Source organism: Terrapene carolina, unplaced genomic scaffold (genome assembly GCF_002925995.2).
Source record: "Terrapene carolina triunguis isolate 2854851 unplaced genomic scaffold, T_m_triunguis-2.0 Scaffold67, whole genome shotgun sequence".
Classification (NCBI taxonomy): domain Eukaryota; kingdom Metazoa; phylum Chordata; order Testudines; family Emydidae; genus Terrapene; species Terrapene triunguis.
The window spans coordinates 10,367,146-10,387,149 of NW_020664418.1; the positions used below are offsets into that span (position 1 = coordinate 10,367,146).

Below are 20,004 nucleotides of genomic sequence, written 5' to 3' on the forward strand. Positions count from 1 at the left end.
GGAGCGCGGGGCCGGGGTGAGTGAGAGTCCGGCCTGGCCCCGAGCGCAGGCAGGACTCGGGCGAAGTACCTGGAGGGAGAGTAGGAGGGTGGCCCGCGGGGCCAGGCGGCGGCTGTTCTCCCCACCTGGGCAGCAGGACTCGGGATCATAGCCCTTTTCGCACAAGCCTATTGCACTGTGCACGCTATCGCTGTTTTGTCATCAAAAGGCAGTTTTTGGCAACAAAACTTGCCAGTGTAGACAAGCCCTGAGAAACTCTTGTGCAAATTGGCACCAAACCCTGATAGCGGAAGGAGGAATCAATTGAAAGTGAGGAGTATCCAACCCTGACTTGGCATTCTGTGTCTGACTGGCATGGTGCAGAGAGAAGCTTCCTTGGGACAAGTGAAAAAGCCTTACACTAGGGTGACCAGATGCCCAGTGTTGTGGGTGAGGCCCAGTTTCAGTATAAGCCACTTGAGCCAACCGTCCCACACCAAGCTCTGGTCTCTTTAATGTGCTGAGGAGGCCATGGTGGACACAGGAGGAAGAGTCAAGGTCCAGAGGCAAAGCCAGTGAGTAGCAGAGAAAGTCTGACAGAGCATCACTTTTAACAAGCATCCCAACCTGACTCATGCCATGAGTTTTTCATCATAGCTACCAAACCCTCTCACTCCTTGAGAAGAAGACCCCTTCCCAACCCAATCCCAACTCTAGCCATGTAAACTCACCTGCACTCCATGACTAGCTCACCCCCTTCCTTCCCGCCCTGCCCCTATGATGGGAATAAGGAAGGTGCCCCATTTTTTCTCTCATTAATTCTTGCCTTTTCACTTTGAAGTCTCTGCTTTAAGTTTACAGAATTCCAGGAAGATTCAGGGTCCCTCTGGCCCTGGAAGAGGATCTGCTACCAACAGTGTCCCTGCCACAGCTCAGGGGCACCGAGACCAACTCTTAGGCCTTAGCTACACTTGGGGATTCATAGCGCTGCCGCGGCTATGTGAAGCGCGACTGTAGTCGCGCTGCAAGTACTCCACCTCTCCGTGGGGAATAGCTTGCAGCACTGCGAGCGAGCGTGCAGCGCTGCAGGCGCTGATTACACTGGCGCTTTACAGCGCTGCAGTCGCTGCGCTCGGGGGGGTGCATTTTCACACCCCTGAGCGCAGCAAGTTGCAGCGCTGTACAGCGCCAATGTAGCCAAGGCCTTAATGTAATCAGAAGGAAAAAGGTGAATTCCTGCCCCACCAGGGATTCAATCCACATGCTAATGCCAGCTGCATTCCTCAAAATCACACTGCATGTGCATGTGGGCCTGCAACACTGCAAGGAGCCAGAGACATTCTTTATCACCCTGCTATCCAATAGCCTCAAAGGTCCCAGCCCTGCAATGAGCGCCGTGAAGACCAGACCCCGGCAGACATGTGGAGCCTCAGTGGGTGAGCCCCTGCACCAGGGGCAACGGAATCTCCCTAAAAGTGTGGCGGGGGACGACACCAGCACCCGAACCATGGCCCCACCCCACCCGCGCTGCCTTGAGCCCCTGCCCTTGCACCACTCTACCCTCTCCCCCCATCGCTCGCCCTTACAGTTTGTAAAAAGTGGGAGGGCAAAGCCCCCGGCTCCCCTTTACCGGCACCCCTGCTCTGCACCAAAGGGGCTCTGTGTAGTTGCAGAGGTCTACTTGTGCAAAGTTCATTGCAGGATCAGGGGCAAGGCATCCAACCTATCTCATAATCACCAGTGATACCACACGAAATGTTGAGACCAAGGCAGACCATGCACCCTGATTTGTCTGCAACAAAATCTTTATCATCCTAAACTGATGGGTACCAATCTGATTCACACATTAATGTTTGTATTTATTCTGATTGCTATACAAAACAAGAAACGGCTCTACTATATATTAAATTGTAAGAACAGCAGCTTCTTCTCACACCCCAAACCAAAAACTACCAATCAGAAAATAAAGCCCCAAAATCGCCCACCCCTCAAACATCCTCTTCCTCCATCACTAGTGGAGACCATCCACAAGTCCAACCTCTGCAGTCTCCATTGCATTCCTAGATCAGATCCCCGACTGACAAAGTTCAGGGAGATCTGAGGCACCAGAGACTCAGCTGTCTCACCACCTCTTCTTAAATAATAATCAAAAATGGAAGACTAGATTCCAGACAATAATTGTCAGCATCAAGTGATGGTTGCTTGAACAGTAGCTGCATTTGCCAGATATGGAATCCCTGAAAGGATTCTGTCTGCAAATAAGTCAATATGATTCAAAGAAATTTCTTGTATTTACCAAACATGACATTTTAAACACACCCCAAAAGTCTGTATTACCCATAAAGCACTAGTGTTGCTGATTAAACAGCTGAACACATGTTGGATAAGATATCCCACCTTAGTCTACTTGAGTTTCCTGGTATTCTTACTAAATTGAATGTTTTGCTCACCTCACACCAGAGATTTACCAAAATCTGGCTGTGCTTCCGTGACCAGAAAGCAGCGCGCTTAGCAAAGGACTTCTGGTTGGTGGCCACTGCAAACGCAGGAGAAGGTTCACTGTGTTTGCAGCTCAGCAGTCAGAATAAAATGGAAGGGTTAAGCACTAAGCTGTTGGTGAACAAAGGGGGTTGCCTCTGTTGTCTGGGAGTCATTTGGTGACTGGTGGGATAGAAGGGACAAAGAACACTGGCCCACGGGACTGTGAGATCGCATTGGCAGACTCTCAGGGCTTGATTCTGGCATTGCTGTGTCCATGCTGCACAACAATAGGGTTTGAACCCTGGGTCCTAGCTGGACTTGGGCTGGGATCCTCCACCTGTGGGATCCTAGGACCCTGGGCCCAAGTTTGAGCCCAAGAGATTTGTGTATAGACAGAAGGGTAGGGGGGTAGAGTTTGAATCTGAGTCTGAGCTTACATTGCAGTGTAGACATACCACTATTGACAACTCCATTATCTCTGATACGATACTAAAATATCTCCGATGCTATGGTGATTACATTTGTTAACTGGTGACTTATTTTTAAACACTGGTCGGGGTTAAAACTCTGCCGAACTGGTAAGTCCTTCCTTAATACTGCCCTCTGCAGATAAAGAGCTGAAACCGGAGGCAGTGAATACAAGCTAGATTCAAGCTTAGGTAACAAAAGCTGCAGTACTATTGGAAGAGTTCTGCTGCATCTTTCCTCCTCCCATTCTCCGCTGGTCCCATCTCCTGCAGAAGTTTAATAATCAGTACAGCTTGGGACAGACAAAGATGCCAAATGCTACTCAACCTCAGGGGTGTTAAATGACAATGTATTTTCAAATTGTGATTTAGATCCATAGTGTGTTATTTTATTCTACCAATGGTATTTTTAGGAATACCATCTCTTTCTACAAAGTTGGCTGTGGTTATCTGGGTGACAACTTTTAATTTTTTGTTTTGTGGTAATGCCTAGGAATCTGAGTCACAGGCCTGGACCCCATTGTGCTAGGTGTGGTACAAACACAGAACAAAGAGACAGTCCCTGCCCCCAAAGAGCCACAGTCTACATATAAGACAAGAGGTGGACACAGGCAGTTAGATGGGGGAAGCACAAGGAAACAATGAGACAATATGGTTAGTTGAATCCTGCTTCACCAGTTAAACCTTGGTTTTACATGCGAGCAGGTTAGAACCCACGGAAGAGACCCCCCAACTCAGTCTGTGTGCGCTGAGATGTTGGGTTCTGAACTGTAACTAGCTGGGTGACACCGGAAGTCAGTTGCTTAAGGATCTGAGCTAGCACCAACAGAAATGTTTTCTTGGGATCACATGGCCAGCCCTGAGCCTGCCAGCTGCAGTGTGTGCAAGGCAGGAGGGTGACTGCTGGAAAGTACCCCACCCTGAGGGTGAGTTTCCTCACTGCGGCTTGACTGGAGGTAATCATGGATGCAGCCGCTGCCACTCTAATGACAGCAGGAGCGTCCAATCCAGTGCTTAATTTGTAATGAAAGAGGTGGCGGTGCTCAAGCAATTTTTTTTGCATTCATAACTGATGCAGCAAGCCCAGCGGTGCTGTGGCTATGAACTGCTAAGCCCAGAGGTACTGGGGCACAGCCCTGGCACAAATTAAGCACTGCTCCAACCCTGACTGCTGCTCATACCCCAGTGCTGCAGGTACCCAGAGCTCCACTGATAGGAACCCCCTAGAGCCTGGTGTTGCCAAACCCTGGGGTCAACAAAGTCCCCCACTGCAGGGGTTCAGGGCCCAGCCATGCACCATGGCCAGTGCAACCCTAGAACCCCCAGAACAGGTACCGCTGGGGCCAACATGGCATCAGAACCCACCCTGGCCCTCCATGCAGCCAAGCTGGGGATGGGATCCTGGGGAGCCCTGGGGCTGCACGTGCACCTCCTACCTGCGAGGAGCCAGGGCAGAGTCTGGCCCCGCACCTGATACACAGGCTAGAGTACCCGCCCCCCTCAGGGGAACTCAGACTGCACCACTACACAGAAACGGGGAGGAGGAATAGGAGCTCCTGGACGGTGTCACTGCCGAGAGGGGCTACAGGTGAGGCAGCGCAGCCTCACACTTGCGCAGGTGCACGCTCCTGCTTACTTAACTGCACGCCGCCATGTTGTAAAGATGAGTGCGCTCCGCGCATGCGCAGTGGCGCAGCCTCGCTCCCCTTGCCTCTGCCCTTTAAAAGCCGCCCGGCGGCCGGAGCCCGGCCCCATAGAGGGAAATCTCGGTGGGTGGGAACGGCGCGATGGCGGAGAGTAGTGAGCTGGCTGTAAGTGTTCTCTACTGCCGTCCCGGTTCTTCCCCCACCCCAGGAGCCCAGAATCTCCCGCTTTGGGGGCGTCTGGGTCAGGGGAGAGCTCCCTCTGTGTAGTGCCAGGACATCACCTTCTGGATAGCTGCACTGTCCTGTCCCGCCCCACCCCCACCTGGAGCCCCCTGGCCTGCCTGGCAGTCACCCCTTGGCCTGCTCCAGCTCCTCTACCCTTTGGCTCTGCCTCTCGGACCCCAGGTGCCTGGCTGTGCAGGGCAGGGGGCAGTTACCAGCCCCCAGGCTCAGGGCAGCCACTGGCCCTGGCAAGTGCCCCAGGCAGGAAAGCAGCGAGGCTCATGGGTGGGGAACTCCCAGCAAGGGCAGAGCTACTCCCCTTGGCCCCAGGTGAGACCCCTGGTGTGGTGCTGAGTCAAGTGCCCATGCATGCCCAGCCACTGGGCTATGGCTGTGTAGCCCCAGATGACCGGTGTGACTTGACCACTCAGTGGCTCCAGCCCTGCTCTGACTGGTTAAGCCAGTATCTTGGTCCCCTCGTGGGATGTCTATCCTGATGTCTAGTCTGAAGTTTGCTTTTCCTAGCTCACAGCCTGGTCCTTGGTTTTGCCTCTTAGCCTTTCCCAGACTAAGGCTGCTTGTCCCAGTTTAGAGTCTAATGGTATGAAACTAAAGGGCCTCTCCACGGCACTAAGCCAGGATCATCTCGGCTCCTTTTCGTGTCCTACAGATTCAGCTACTGCTTCTGTGAGGCTGGTTCTCAAATCCACCTTTCCTCCTTCATCCAAACGCCTCTTTCCAGCTGCTTCTTGGGCATTCCCACCGCTACCTCTCCCTCATCAGGATGGAGCTTCTTATTGTTTCCCCATCAGGCAGCTTCACACCTCTCCCCATCCCCAAGGCCTATGATCTGGGCAGCCTCTTGGCTCTTCTACCCCATATCCAGCCTCTTGCTAGAGCCTGTCTCCTGTCTAATGTCCCCCTTTCCCTGCTGTCCTCACAGCTAAACCCCTTCTCCATGTAGTGGTCACTTCTTGCCTTTATCACAGTAACATCCTCTCTGGCCTTCCCTCTTCTGCTCCCTGGGATCTGTCAAAAATGCTGCTACTGAAGATCCTTTGTTCTGCTGCTGTTCAAACTACATCACTCCCTCCATTGGCTCCCTGGTTCACTGCATCAGATTTGCACATCACCTCCTCTGGGTCCAATATCAGTGGGGCTGTCTCTGACCCCCTTGGTGGATTCATTTCAGCCCCTTGACCAATGTAGGTTCTGCAGAATCTCCACTTTCATTTTAAGAAAAACTTCTTGTCCTCCTGGTTGCCAAGCAAACCTTCTAAATGGGACTTGTGTGAAACCAATGCACGATTGTCCCGAGTCTGTAGACAGTGTTAGCTTTGAGGAGCATGAACTTCCCTCATTAATATCAGCTGGGTGATAACTCTTAAACCTACCAGTGATACTTTGAGAGCTACATTATCACATAGTGAAGGTGTAGAACTGGGCTCCTAATTTGTGCAAGTACAGCAGTTGTGTGTACAAACTGAGGAACTGCACATGCCAGTGGCTAGTTAAACAAAAGGACAGACATAACTTTGTTTCTAACAGCTCTGGCATTGCTTTTCCCACTCAGTGACAGGAGCTTTACTGACTGAGACCCCGGTCCTCCAACTTGTACCATGTGGTTGGATCCTGTGCCCACACAGAACTCTCTTAAAGTCCACATGGATTCTCTGAGTCTCTGAAACAAGTTGTAGGCTCAGGGCCCCACAGTTAATTTCTACTGAAGCAGGGTAAACTTCCCATTGATTTCAGTGGAGCAGCTGAAAGATTAAAAGCCGGTAGACTAAGTTGCCATCACCCTTCCAGCTAGTGCCTTGGGGGTGCCAGGAGTCTGGGATTAGCAGTAGGCAGGGCCGTCTCCAGGCACCAGCGAAGGAAGCAGGTTCCTGGGGCGGCCAATAGAAAGGAGCATCACTCCATCCGTTATTGGGGCAGCACGTCTGGGTCTTCGGTGGCAATTCGGCAGCGGGTCCTTCACTCCGTCTCTTCCTCTTCGGCAGCACTTCAGCGGCAGCTCAATCGGGTTTTTCTTTTTCTTCACCGCTTGGGGTGGCAAAAAAGCTGGAGCCGGCCCTGGCAGTAGGGGCTGTCAGGGATCTCTAAATACCTGTTGTTAGCCAGCAGGACATGCCCCATCTGGGGCTTGGCTAGAGGAAGATCTTTGTCAATACTGTGGTATTAGTTCAGCACCCCTTCTTTGGCTGGGGGAGCAGATGGGTGCTCACCGTCCTCTCTGGCTTGGGGCAGGTCAGGATGTCTCTTTCCTTACCAGCTGGCTCCCGGAAGGGGCAGGGACGCCCTATTCCCCATCTCGCTCTGTCTCCTAGATCCTAGAAGACTATCTCCTGGCAGAAGATGCTCCTTTGCTGGAAGAAATGGCGGAGGAAGATGAGGAGATTGACCTGTACAATGAAATGACGTTTGGGTTAGGTAGGGCTTGGAGGCAGCAGGAGAGGATGAGCATCAGGGCACGGGGGGTGAGCAGACTTGGGAAAGAGAGGGCAATGGGGAACACAAAGGTTGGGCAGCTGGGGTGTGACTTGGGCTTGTTGGGAGGTGTTGATGGCTGGGGCTTGGGGGTATTACTTGCAGGAGCGATCCCACACCTGGGGAGTTGCTCTCTGGAGCAGGAAGCTCAAAGGTCAATTTCCCAGCATCTAGCTCCCCCTGTTGGTCAGGGCAGCATCTCCCCCAGTTCAGACTGGGCACACCACAGGCAGTGGAGCTGCTGTGGAATCCCCCAGCTCCCTGCCCCTGACTGGAACCCTCCTTTCTTTCCTCCAAAGATCGAGACTCCATGGAAGAGGAAGTGGCAAAAGCCCTGGCTCCTCCAGTTAAAGGCCCCGAGCTGAGTCTTGTGGGCAAAAATGAGGCAGCGGCGGTGGCAGAGGTAGCGGTGGAGGAGGAGGATGAGTACAAGGCCACTGAGCAGCCTGGCCTGGGGGCAGAAGAGGAGCAGCCCATGCTGGAGGAGATGGAAGAGGCAGGGGAAGAAGGTGAGGCAGAGCCTGGGGCTCGGCATGACGACTTTGCTGACATGGAGGAGGAGATAGGGGTAGATGAACAGGAGGAGGAGGAAGAAGAAGGGGAAGAAGAGGAGCAGCATGACGAGGACAACGAGGAGCAGAATGATTTGGGAGACCCAGCAGTGATGAGAGCTGTGCACAGCAAGCCCACGCTGGAGGTGAGAAAGGCCGGGGGTGGTGGCTTCAGAAGGGCATGTGGATTTAGTCCTTTCTCCATGAGTGTCTGGGGAGTGGTGCTGTCTCCTCCCAGCAGTCTGGGCAGGGGGTCCCTCCCACCCACGCACACCGGGATTCTCCCCATTAACTTTAGCAGCCCCTGGGAACTGGGAAGATACCAACTGAGGCGGGGGAGGGGGTCTGCTGGGAGATGGCCATGTGCATTGCCCCTTCCTCTCACTGACCCCAGGGTCAGCCATTCTGGGATTGAGGACAGATCCTCCCCATGCTGGCAGCAAGTGACTCCCCCACACTCTCCCTGGGGCAAGTCCCCTTCCTTCTCCCCCAGGTCCAGAGGGAGGCAGGGAAGCTGAATTCCCCAGACCGCGGGGACTGAGTGCAATTCTTCTGTGCCCTGCAGAGCCTGGACTCAGCAGTTCTCGACAGCAGGATCGGCTCCACCTGGGGAGAGTTCGAGGGCGATGACTTGGTAAGAGTGAGGTCACCTTCCCCCTGCCTGTCCCGGTTCCCTGGAGTGCTGCTGGCTGGGGGAGGGGGGATGGGAGGAGGTTGGGGCTCCCCCACAACCAGTGCTCCTGCACCTCACAGCATCTCGTCTAGGGAGGGGGCTGGGACTGGAGCAATGGGGAGATTCAGTTGCTGGCCCTGTACCTGCAGCACCCACTGCTGGAAGAGACTAGGGCAGTGGTCCCCAACACAGTGCCCGCGGGTGCGCCCACATACTGGCCGGCGGACAAGCATCCGCCGAAATGCCGCTGAAAAGCAGCCTCACCAATAGGTGTCGCCGCTGAAATGCCGCTGAAAAGCAGCCTCACCAATAGGTGTCGCCGCTGAAATGCTGCTGATTTTCATCGGCATTTTGGCAGCGACGCCTCTTGACGTTGCCGCTTCTTGGCGGCATTTTGGCAGATGCTTGTCCGCCGGCCACGGTCCTCGGTGGCTCGTCATCCGGCACCTGCCACCCGGAAAAGGTTGGGGACCACTGGACTAGGGTGAGTGGCTGGGAGCTCCCCTGATAGTTGTAGCTTCTACAGCGCCTCCTGCTGGAAGAGGCCAGGCCTGGAGTAGCTGTAGGTTCACTCAGTGTTTCTAAGCTGTTCTCTGCAGTGCCTCCTGCTGGCAGATGCTGGGACTACAGCTGTTCTTTCCTTCTTGCTCCCTCCACCTTTGCTCGGTAAGTCTTTCCATCGAGCCTAACTCCCAGTGCCTTTCAGATGGCTGCAGATTCAGGTGCGTGGACCTCATCCCCAAGCAGCATCCTGTCGCGCCGCATGTTGGAGGTGAGCACCACCCTTTGCCTTCTCCCCGTATCCAGAAGAGGGCATCACTGGGCACCGTGAGCATGGAACCATCCAATGCTCTGGAGCCATCAAGCTGCCTAGGCTGGAAGTCCCCTCCCCCTCACTCCCCTGAACATCCAGGGGTCCAGAGCCCAAACCAAAGGGCTTGCTGAGTTTCAGGCAGGGGCTGGTACATGGGACTGATGGATATGGTGGGGGAGTGTCCCAAGGGTGGGCAGGAGCTGGCATGGCGTGCGGACAGAGGGCTCTTTCAGGCTGAAGGTGCTGTAGGAACGTGGAAGGGTTCCAGGACTGGCGGTCGATAGAGAATGGGCTTTGGTGGCCCCGAAGGAGTTTGGAGGCATGGAAGAGACTCCTCTGGCCCATCCCCCTGAGGCGGGGTTGGTGCAAAGACTCCTGTGCCCTGCTAGAGCTGAGCTGATCCTGTGGTGGAATTTGGGAGCTCTGTGGGGAGGGCATATCCCCAGCTGTAGCGCTCCTCGTGGGCTCGGGAAAGCCAGCCAGCCCTTGCTATGCTCTGGGGAGTGTATTGGCTCCACAATCCCTCTAGCAGCTCCAGAGCTGGAGGTGCCCGTGCGCAGAGCTTTCCCCTACCCCCACTCCATTGCGACTCCAAACCCCAGGGCTGGCTGGCTTTGTGGCCTACAGGCAGGTATATACAGCTGTTTTCCAAAGCAGGGATTGTCCAGCCATCTGCCCACCCAGGCTCACATGGGCCTGGCCTAGAGGTGACCCTGGGAATGTCGGCTCTGTCTCACTGCTGATCCCTTTAGTCAGTGCTCCCAGCTCCCTGGGATTGTGGGGGACTCGAGGGCCCGTCTCACCTGGTTTGGGTGCAGGCAGTGCTGACTGAAACCAGTCCTTGGGGCTGCCAGGGTTGTCACTCTCCCTCCAGCAGTGGCCCGGTATACCCTGGGGTACAGCAGAAAGGCTCTATCTTTGTCTCCCCTGTAGGACAAAGCCATTCTCCAGGCATTGGACAGGGGCCCCCCCATGTCGCATATGAACCTGGACTTCCTTGTCTCCCCAGCGCAGAGGGGGTACCTGGGCTCCCCTGGACTCAAGCGCCCAGACTTCAGAATGATGTCCCCGAAATCCTTCCCTCAGCGCTTTATGCGGCAGGTAAAGTGACTTCCTACCTTCTGCCCTTCATTCCCCTGCTCCTGCGTCCCTGCTACTCCTCAGTTGGCCCCCTCTGCCCCGTGTCACTTTGGGGTCACTCTGCCCCATGCTCTGGGCCATCCCTCACCGCAGTGCAGCTCCAACAGTGTCTGTCTTGCATGTGCTATTTACACCATTGATGCTGAATGCTGCCGGGCAAGCCGCAGGGCAGGGCCTGACACTGGCCCAGTCAGTTAGCCTGCTGCAGCCCTGCTTCCAGTATCGAAGGGATAGCTGTGTTAATCTGTATCCGCAAAAACAACGAGGAGTCCGGTGGCACCTTAAAGACTAACAGATTTATTTGGGCATAAGCTTTCGTGGGTAAAAACCCACTTCTTCAGATGCATCTTTAAGGTGCCACTGGACTCCTGCTTCCAGTAACATTCCTGTCTCCTGTCCTGCAGCAGTCTCCCATGATGCCCCGCTCCATGGGCTCCCCTCGACCGTACATGCCGTCCCGCAGAGCCTCACCTCTCTTCACCCCCAATCAGGTAACACCCCAAGCTGCTTCTTCCCTCCCAGCCCAGGGCCTCTCAGGAAGCTTTGGCCATTCCAATCTGCACCCGTACATGCGTCACTGGAGCTGATCAGCCCATCTCCCAATGTGGCAGCGCCAGAGAGTTTGAGGAAGGTGTCAAGGCTTATTGACCGGGCTGCTAGCACGGCTCTATGCTGGGGGGAGGGAGGGCATTTCTTCTGAGCAAGCCCTAGCCCAAGGAATCTTTCTGCCCTGAAATGGCAGGATCAGCCCTTGTAACTTCATCCTGGTCAGTGTCACTGCAGGTGCTGCTGTCTGGTCCTTCTTAGTAACTTACTAAGCTGTTCTCCTCCAGCAGGCAGTTCCACAGGTGGTTACATAAAGAATCACTTCCTTCATCCACCTCAAATGCTCTGTCTTTTAATCCCAAGTGCCCTTTTCTGTTGTCTCATGGGGAAAGGAAATAGTCCCCTGCAGAGCTGTTCTCTTACAGACCTCTCTTCTCTTCGTTCCAAACTGCATAGCCATCCTCAATGTCTCCTCCTCTGGGATCCTGCCCCCACCCCCGACACGTTATTGTTCTTGAGGATGTTCTCCTGGAGCCATACCCCTTGTCCCCTGTGCCTCCTCAGTCCTGCTGCCCCCTGTTGGATGAGGTGGGCAGCACCAAGTACAGTACATAGGGGAGGAGCTAGAGGGTGGCCTGGGGCATATTGTGTGGAAAGGTTGCTCTAGGCCTCAGCCAAAGCCCCACCTTCAGTTCCAGGCATCATGCTTTGGAAAAGACCAACAGGTAGGGTTACCATATTGCAATACTGGAAAAAGAGGACACTCCAAGGGGCCCAGGCTCCACCCCTTCCCCGGCCCTGCCCAACTCCGCCCCTTCCCCAAAGTCCCCGCCCCAACTCCACCCCCTCCCCTGAGCACACCGCATTCCCCCTCCTCCCCTCCCCTGAATGCTCCGCCCCCCTGCTCCTCCCCCTCCCCTGCTTCCCGCAAATCAAATGTTCGCCGGAAGCCTGAAACAGGCAAGCAGCAGGTAAGCTGGGGTGGCGGGAGGGGGGGCGCAAGGAGGCGCGGCCCAGTCCGGCCCCCCTGGCTGAGCGGCTCCCTCTGGCGCTCGGCCCCGGCCCAGCACCCCCGGCGGCTCTGGCCCCGGCTCTAGCGACTCCAGCTCGGCTCGGGCCCCGGGGCTCCGGCCCCGATCCCAGCGGCTCCGGCCCAGCTCGGCTCAGGTCCCGGCGCCGGCCGGTGGCCGAGCACCCCCGGCCCCAGCGGCTCTGGCTCCGGCCCCAGCGGCTCCAGCCCAGACCCAAGCCCCAGGACCCCGGCCGGAGCTCCGGCCGGAGCGTGGCCCAATTCCTGGGGGAATTGGGCCCCGCTCTTGCTAAAGCCGGCCCTGATCGGGGGAGTTGTTAGTTTTGCTGCAGCCACTCCACTCACACTCGGGGTCCCCCGAGCATCTTTTGTCCGAGTGCGAGTGGCTGCAGCAAAACTAACAACTCCCCTGATCTGCGGGGGCACAGAGGCGGTGGGCAGCATCCAAGTGCACAGCCGCCTCCTCCCCGGGCTCCGGCTGCTGCTGCGCGGGGAAGTTGCTTTGGCCCCGGTGCGCGGTGGAGAGCGGCGGGAGCCGGGAAAGTTGGAGCCCGGGGAGGAGGCGGTCCCCTTACCATGCCTCCCTATTTTCTTGGACATGTCCAGCTTTTTGGAAATTCCTCCCGGACGGGGATTTGAGGACCAAAAAGCTGGACATGTCCAGGAAAATCCGGACGTATGGTAACCCTACCAACAGGGAGGTTAGAGAACAGCATGGACAGGGCAAGCAGGGACAGGCTGAACCAGCAGCAGGACACAGGGCAGGGAAGAGTATGTCTTTAGGAGCCATTCAGGGCCTGGAGCTGGGTCCCACGTTGGGCACAGTTCCCCTTGTAGTATGGCCGGAAAGGGATTGGACCGTATCCCTGGAGCCCACTAATAGGTCACCTGACTCCTCCCTGGCGCTGGGGCAGCAGAGACTATCTTTGCTGGCTTGGCAGCATGATGCTGAAGTCCCAGCTGTGGTCTGTGTAATGGGGCTGAGGACAGGATCCCGCCGGGGCCTTGAGGAACAGCTGGGAGCAGGAATTTTCAGACCCAATGGGCAACTAGGGCAGTGTCTGTCAGTTAGTAGGGGATGCTGTCCACATGACTGACTGGAGATGGACCCGCAACAAAACTCCTCCAGCTCTGGGCGTTTCCTGGCAATGCCTGGTAGTTGCGTGGGGGAGGGGTGAAGGAGCTCCATCCTGCCATGCAGCCTGTGCCGCTCTCATCAGCATGCAGCAGGGTGCAGAGGAGGAGGCAGCTCCACTACAGCATGCAGAGGGACAGGGAGGAGCCAGCACCTCTGGCCATGGGGCATTCCACTCCTTCTCCTTAATGCCAGGTGAACGAAAGTGCCCCACATCCATACTGGCCCTTCAAGGGCTCCTGGGTTTCTTGGTTAGGGGAAGAGGGTGCTCCAGCTCTGGAAACCTAATCCTTCTCTCCTCTTTCAGAGCTCGGGGTATGTGTCTCCGACCCCCTTTAGGCCCATGTCACGCAACATCAGCACCCCAACGCAGCCCCTGGCCATGCACTTTGGCCCCATGTCTCCCTCTCTGGAGCCCCCTCTCTTCTTCAGTCCTCCAGCCGGCTGCCAGCTGAAGTTCAGGTACTGTGGCAGGGGGCAGGATCCCTGTGACCAAAGTGTCCAGGGCTCCAGCCTGTCTGATCTCCCCACTGATTGTGGGGGCAGGGAGGGCGGCTAACCCCACAAACTGGATTTGGGCCAAAGTCTGGTATTGAGGTTGGATTATATATCTGGTGCATGCTCTGAAATGGGAGCTGGGTGCCAGGGCCCCTACCAGAGCTGGGGCTAAGGAGGCATTGTGGCCTGTGAACCCCAAAGAGATTTGAGGTTCAATGTTGCAGCCCTCCCACCTTATGGCTAAGGATCATGGGGGTGGGACTAGAACTGGTGCTGCTGCTCCTTAATTAGCCAGCAGGCTGGCTGGGACATTCCCCTGGATCCTCCAGGAATGGGCCCAGGTCGCCCCCAGGGCAGTGGGGGGAAGAGACAGGGCACCCCCCTGCAGGGCCCCTTGTAGATCCAGATGCAGAGCCCCCCGCTCTGGAAGGCAGTGGCCTGAGTCTGGCCTGGTGTCAGAGTGTCAGAGCCCCCCCCGCTTTGCCCCCAGCCATCTTCATTGCCATATCCTCCATCAGCCCTTCCTGCTGCTGGCCTCATCCCCGCCACCTGTCTTTCATTGCAGTGTGCCCAGCCACATGACCCAGCTGCACCCTCAGCATCAGCGGATCCTGAATCAGCGGCAGCAGCGAGGGCAGGCGCAGAGGTGAGCTGGGGGGCAGGGAGGAAAGAGACTGGGGGCTCCTGTAAGGAGTTTGGAGGGCACAGCCGGCGCATGGTGAGATTGGCACAAACCTAAGCCTGGCGCCCTGGAGCTCCTAGCTGTGTGGGTGCAGCTTGCTGACAGGGTCCAGATGTTTCACTCCAGGCTACTCCCTGCTCTCTCTAGGCTGCAGTGCCTTTCCAGGGCTTCCTCTGGAGCTTTCTCAGCTAGGGACCTGCGGGGCAGCTGATCCCCTAGGAGATGGCACTAGGCTGTGAGTGCCATGCCCAGGGCAAGGAAGCTTGAGATGTCTCCCCCTAGATGTTTGTGCCTGTGTCCTGCTGTGAGCCTGGTTGTGTGTAGGGGGTCACAGAGCCCCAGGCTGGCCCACTGTGATCCCGGCCGGGGGTTGTGTATAGGGGGTCACAGAGCCCCAGGCTGGCTCACTGTGATCCCGGCCAAGGGTTGTGTATAGGGGGTCACGGTAAGAGAGTGTCAGTGTGTGAGACTGAAAAGCAAATGCAAACTGCTGTATTCTCAATAAATGCGGCGTGTTGCCTTCTCCCCTATAAAAAAATCTCGTGTGCTTTGTTTAAGCATAATATCACGGAGCCCCAGGCTGGCTCACTGTGATCCCAGCCGGGGGTTGTGTATAGGGGGTTACGGAGCCCCAGGCTGGCTCACTGTGATCCCAGCCGGGGGTTGTGTATAGGGGGTTATGGAGCCCCAGGCTGGCTCACTGTGCTCCGTGGTCTGCGGCCGGCACAGAGCATAGCAGTGGCCTGAGCAGCTGTGACCCTGTGATTTGTCCCAGGCTCTGTGCACCTGCTGCCTGTAAAGGGGCACCTTGCCACTAATGTGGCACCAGTTGGGGGGTATCTGGCAGTGCCTGCTCTGGATTCCCCCTGCCTTTCAGGCCTCCACCCAACTGGGGACATACCCTGGTGCTGGGGTAGCTCTCACTCCCTGGGGCCCTGGTGCTCCCCACATATCGGTTCCTCAGCCCCATGCTCCTCCCTCCATGTACATGGCTGGAAATACTCCCATTGGAGGTGTGTGGCCTGGCCTTCCCCAGGTTGGGCTGAGACCCAGGCAGATCTGCCGAGGGTGCTGGGTGGGCAGGGGGACTCGGGTGTGAGAAGCGGCTGGAGAGAGGGCCAGCTCTATGTGAGGGGGGCTCTGCCCATGATTCCTCCCCCTCCCCCCCCCCACTGGCACTGCCACCAGCTCAGCTCCAGGGTGAAGGAGCTGACCCACCTGGGGGGAGGTCAGGAGGGGACTGGGGGCTGGCCTGTGCCAGGTGTGCAGCACAGGGGCTGGAGGGGGAGCAGCCAGCAGAATCATCTCAACCAGAGGATCTTTCACCTCCTTGTGCTCAGTGCTCTCCCTCCCATCCCGGGGCCCCTTGTGCTCCCCACATATTGGTTCCTCTCTTGCTAGGCCTTCCCGGGGCCTGCGTAGTCCCCCTGCTACCACCCACATCTCCAGGCAGAAGCCTGATGTGAACCCATTAATTGATGGGGGGTTGGCCCAATGGGAGCAGCTGGTTGCTGCAGATGCTGCTCCAGGCGGAGTCCCCAGGGAGTAACACTGGGGGGTGATTCCTGCCCTGCAGCATCTCCCCCAAGAAGGCATGGTCCCCGAAGGCGGATCCCTATTCTGGGCTCATGACACGCAAGGAGAAGGATTGGGTGATCAAGGTGCAGATGATGCAGCTGCAGAGTGAGAATCCTCACCTGGACGATTACTATTACCAGGTGAAGGGGGGAGGGGATCCGATGCCTCCTCTCCCTAGAGTGGGCAGAGACCTCCCTGGCTGGGAGGGGCTTGGGTTTCCCCCACAGCCCCAGCTGGGCGGGCAGACCCCCACTATCCCCAGGCTGCTCCCCAGCTAGGTTGGTTCTGTCCCACAGGATCCATTGCTGCACAGCTCTGCCCCAGCTGTGGGGTGGAGGAGGGTACTCGTGCCCTGTCCTGATGTTGGCCATCCCCGGAGCATGGGGCCTGATGAGGAGGATGCAAGGGGCAGCCAGGAGCCCTGGACTGAGGGCAGAGGCAGGAGAATTAGACTGGCCCCTCCTGGTGCAGAAACCCACTTGGGGCAGACGGACCAATTAAACTGCTCCTCCCCCCAGCAAGAGCCCCGGGGCTGATGTTGGGCTGGGTGGAGCCCTTCCCCCTCTTTGGGCCACTGCAAGGGCATCAAAACCTTTTTTTGGGGGGGGAAGGCGGGAGGGAGGAGGAAGGGCAAAAACCGAAGTGCCCCCTCCCTCTCCAGGGCTCGCTGCTCCAGTGGTGTGCCAGCTGCCCTCTTCTGGTGCCACAGCAGCCCCTGGTGGGCCAAAGATGTAATTGCAGCACCTCCCAGGCAGAATCTATTATTCTGCAGGGAAGAAAAATCAGCAGCAGACGTGAATCCAGCTCTTATGTTTCTTTTGTTAAAAAGTGGGGGAGGGGGGGCCAAGGACCCCTAGTCCTCCGGTGCTAGTGGGCCATGGCTACTGCGGTGCGCTCAGACCCATAGCAGGCCTGTGCCCAGCCTGCTGCCTCCTCTCACAGCTGCTTTGCCGTCCTTTCCTTCGCAGGCCTATTACCACAGGCTGGAGCGGAAGCAGGCAGAGGAGGAGCTGCTTGGGGGGCGCAACAAGCAGGAGCCCCCCAAGCTGGTCACACCGTACATTCAGAAGATGGAGATCTATGACTCTGGTAAGGATGAGGGGAAGGGCACTGCCTGAGGCAGGCAGAAGGGGCCCTGGGTGGGTTCTCAGCATGTCTGCCTCTCTTTCAGTGGTGCGGATTGCAGGCTCGCTGGGCCAGGTTGCCGTGTCCACGTGTTACAGCCCCCGTAGGGCCATCGATGCCGTGCACCACGCCCTGCAGGAGGAGGTACGTATGAGGTGGCTGTGCTCCCCTGAGCCTGCCCTGGCCCTCTGTGCAGCCACTCGGTGGGAGCTTTCTCAGCTGCCTTAAAGCTTCCTGGAGGAGACTGGGACCCCTGCCCCCTTCTGTAGTTGCTCTGGCTAGTGAGGCTCCAGCACCCGTGGCTCTGGCTCTATCACTGGTGAGATCAGCCCAGCACTGGGGATAGGTCAAGTAGCCGGGTCAGGTGGGGTCAGCTCCTGGGCTTCATGCAGCTTGACAGGAGCCCTTTGAACTGCTCCCCATGTGGGCTGCTCAGTGTCCTGCTGCCATCACATCTGATCAAGCCTGGTAGTAGCTTGGGGACAGCACTGTGGCCTGGAGACCGCTGTGTTTTGTGGTGGTTGTAACTGGTTGTCTTCCCTTCTCCCCTCTGGATCTGAAGGCTGCGGGGAACCAGCGACTTCGGGCGCTGCACAGAATCGAGAAGGTGAGAGGGGCGCCTCAGGCACCGCCATGGCTTCGGGGCAAGACATTTCCCCTCCAGCTGATGTGCTGGGGGGAGCAAGGGCAGGGGAACAGCAGCGGCGGAAGGCGGGTTCATTAGAAGCTGGATATCGGTTCCCTCCAACTTCTGCAAACCCGGTGTGGCCTGGAACTTGGCGTGTCCAGCCTCTCGGGGCAGAGATGCTTGGGGGGAGGGTTAGTGTCAAGTGGGGCAGGAAGGGTTTGAGAGATGAGTCCAACAGCGTCTCGGGGCAAAGCCAGGGGATGTTCTGTGGAAGATCCCAGCTTTGCATGTGGCTTTGGTGCAGACACTCCACTCTGCCATATTCATCTGCCTCCTTGAACCTAGGGCACAGGGCTATTCTGAAGAAGGTCAGATAGTCAATATTAGAGGCTGTGGATCAGTGGATCTCTGGCTTCTCCGAGTCCCCTGCAGAGTTCACAAGTCCATAAGAAACTGTGTATTAGAGCTAGTCCAGGAGCCCTGAGTGGCTGAGTGAGCACCTCTGGCTGATGGAGGTCCTGGATCCTTGCAGTGAGGGTGGGGTGAGACTTACCCAAGGGTCCCAGGTCCCTCCCCAACCCCGATGGGAAGTCTCTGTTGTACGTAGGAGCTGTGGCTGGGACCTCTTGGGATGTCCCAGCTGCTTGTCTCTCACAGCCAGGCAGCTCGCTCCTTGTCACAGGCTGAGTGCTGGGGGAAGAATATAGAGTGTAGGGCTACTGTCTATCCGGACAGGCTCATATGGGATCTCATTATTCCTCCCACCCCCCCGCGGCCCACCTACTAGCTTCTCTCCTGCTTCCTCAGATGTTCCTGCAGCTCCTGGAAGTGGAGGAGACTCAGCGGAAGATGAGCCTGCTGCCCGAAGAGCAGCACCCCCGTTTCCGTGAGAAGAAGAGCCATGAAGTGGGGCGCATCTACCAGGCCCTGAAGATCAGGGCGTGCGACAGTGAGGAGTGAGTTTGCTGGTGCACATTTGTGCACTGTCCCTGCGCACGGCTGGCCCCTGGGGAAGGGGGCCTAGGGGCCATCTGGGGAGGGTGCAGGTCCCAGCCCCATGGTGAAGCACGCCCCACACGCATGGAGATGCTGTTAGAACAGCAGATCTCTGGGGCCAGATGGGAACGCCCTGTTCCCTGTCGCCTGGCACTAGCGGGTTTGGGAATCTGAAACATTCCTGTCTTCAAACTCAGCACTCCACATCCAGCTGTGCCACATCAAATACTCTGGGACTAAGCCAGCTGCCCACTTGATGGGAGCCAGCTCCTCTGCTGGACACTGGGGCCCTGTGCTGCCTTCTCCTGGCTCCTCCTTCCTCCCCACACCCAAGCCATGCAGGATCCTGTTAAACTCCCCTGCTGGAGGCACAGGCCCCTCCCTGTCACCTCAGTTGCCTGCTTCCCTGGCGGCACTTCCCGCTGCCAGTGGAGCAAGGGTAGGTGGGAGGGTGCTGGGTCCTACAGGATCTGGGCAGCTCAGGGCTCTCCCACAGGGAGGCGGAAGATGAGTTCCTGCAGGTCCTTTGTGTGCGGAAGGGGAAGAAACTGACCGCGCGGCTGCTGCCGCACCTGGCACGGGAGCAGGCGGAGGAGATCCTGGTCACCGTCACCCGCCACCTGCCTTTCCTCATGAGGAAGGATGTGCTGGATGAGGTAATGGCCTGCTGGGGGTAGGGAGAGGCTGGTCCCGGGATGGGGCACCATTTCCCCCTCCCCCAAACCACTGCCCTGGAGCGAGCAGGGAATTTGCCCTCCGCGTTCAATCCAAGCTGGGCCCTAGATTCTAGAGGGGCCATTCTGCAGGCACCAGGTACTGATGAACTGGAGGGAGCTCAGGAGAAGGCCTCAACCATTGTAGGAAACTGGGGAATGAGAGGGCTGGCATGAGGCAGAAGGGTCCACCTGGGCAGCATGTCTAGGGCTGGGATCCCAGGGTCCAGCAGGGGTGAGCAATACAGGGTTATAACTAGGGCAATGGGGGGAGGCTGGGAAAGTGGGGATGTAGCCAGGGCTGCAGGGAAAGTCCTGGCTGGGCATGGCCAGACTGTGGCCTAGTCTGCAGATTGCTGTGCCGGAAGGTCCCTTGCTCGGCTGCCCTGGGGAATAGACCGTAGGGCACAATTCTGCCCAGGCCGATGGGCTGGAGGATCTGTGGTGTCTGGGCCCTGCGTCTGGACTGGAAAGGGGGCGCTTTGTTTACACCAGGGGTCGGCAACCTACGGCACGCGTGCCAAACACGGCATGTGAGCCGATTTTGAGTGGCACGCTGCCTGCCCGGTGAGAGGAGGAGGAGGAGGGGCGGAGGGGCCGGAATGCACCA

General features: G+C 57.3%; 1 protein-coding gene across 1 annotated transcript in view; it reads left to right on the forward strand.

Moving 5' to 3' along the window:
* Positions 1 to 4,714: 4,714 nt before the first annotated feature.
* PATL2 (PAT1 homolog 2) overlaps positions 4,715 to 20,004 on the forward strand; it is a 17,832-nt gene continuing 2,542 nt past the window's right edge. The window contains exons 1-14 of the mRNA XM_026648440.1: positions 4,715 to 4,738; positions 7,126 to 7,228; positions 7,585 to 7,982; positions 8,402 to 8,470; positions 10,257 to 10,424; positions 10,868 to 10,954; positions 13,482 to 13,636; positions 14,238 to 14,318; positions 15,931 to 16,072; positions 16,901 to 17,021; positions 17,104 to 17,201; positions 17,620 to 17,664; positions 18,493 to 18,641; positions 19,178 to 19,337. Coding sequence (XP_026504225.1) covers positions 4,715 to 4,738; positions 7,126 to 7,228; positions 7,585 to 7,982; positions 8,402 to 8,470; positions 10,257 to 10,424; positions 10,868 to 10,954; positions 13,482 to 13,636; positions 14,238 to 14,318; positions 15,931 to 16,072; positions 16,901 to 17,021; positions 17,104 to 17,201; positions 17,620 to 17,664; positions 18,493 to 18,641; positions 19,178 to 19,337 — 1,800 coding nt within the window. The remainder of the gene's footprint in view (positions 4,739 to 7,125; positions 7,229 to 7,584; positions 7,983 to 8,401; positions 8,471 to 10,256; positions 10,425 to 10,867; positions 10,955 to 13,481; positions 13,637 to 14,237; positions 14,319 to 15,930; positions 16,073 to 16,900; positions 17,022 to 17,103; positions 17,202 to 17,619; positions 17,665 to 18,492; positions 18,642 to 19,177; positions 19,338 to 20,004) is intronic.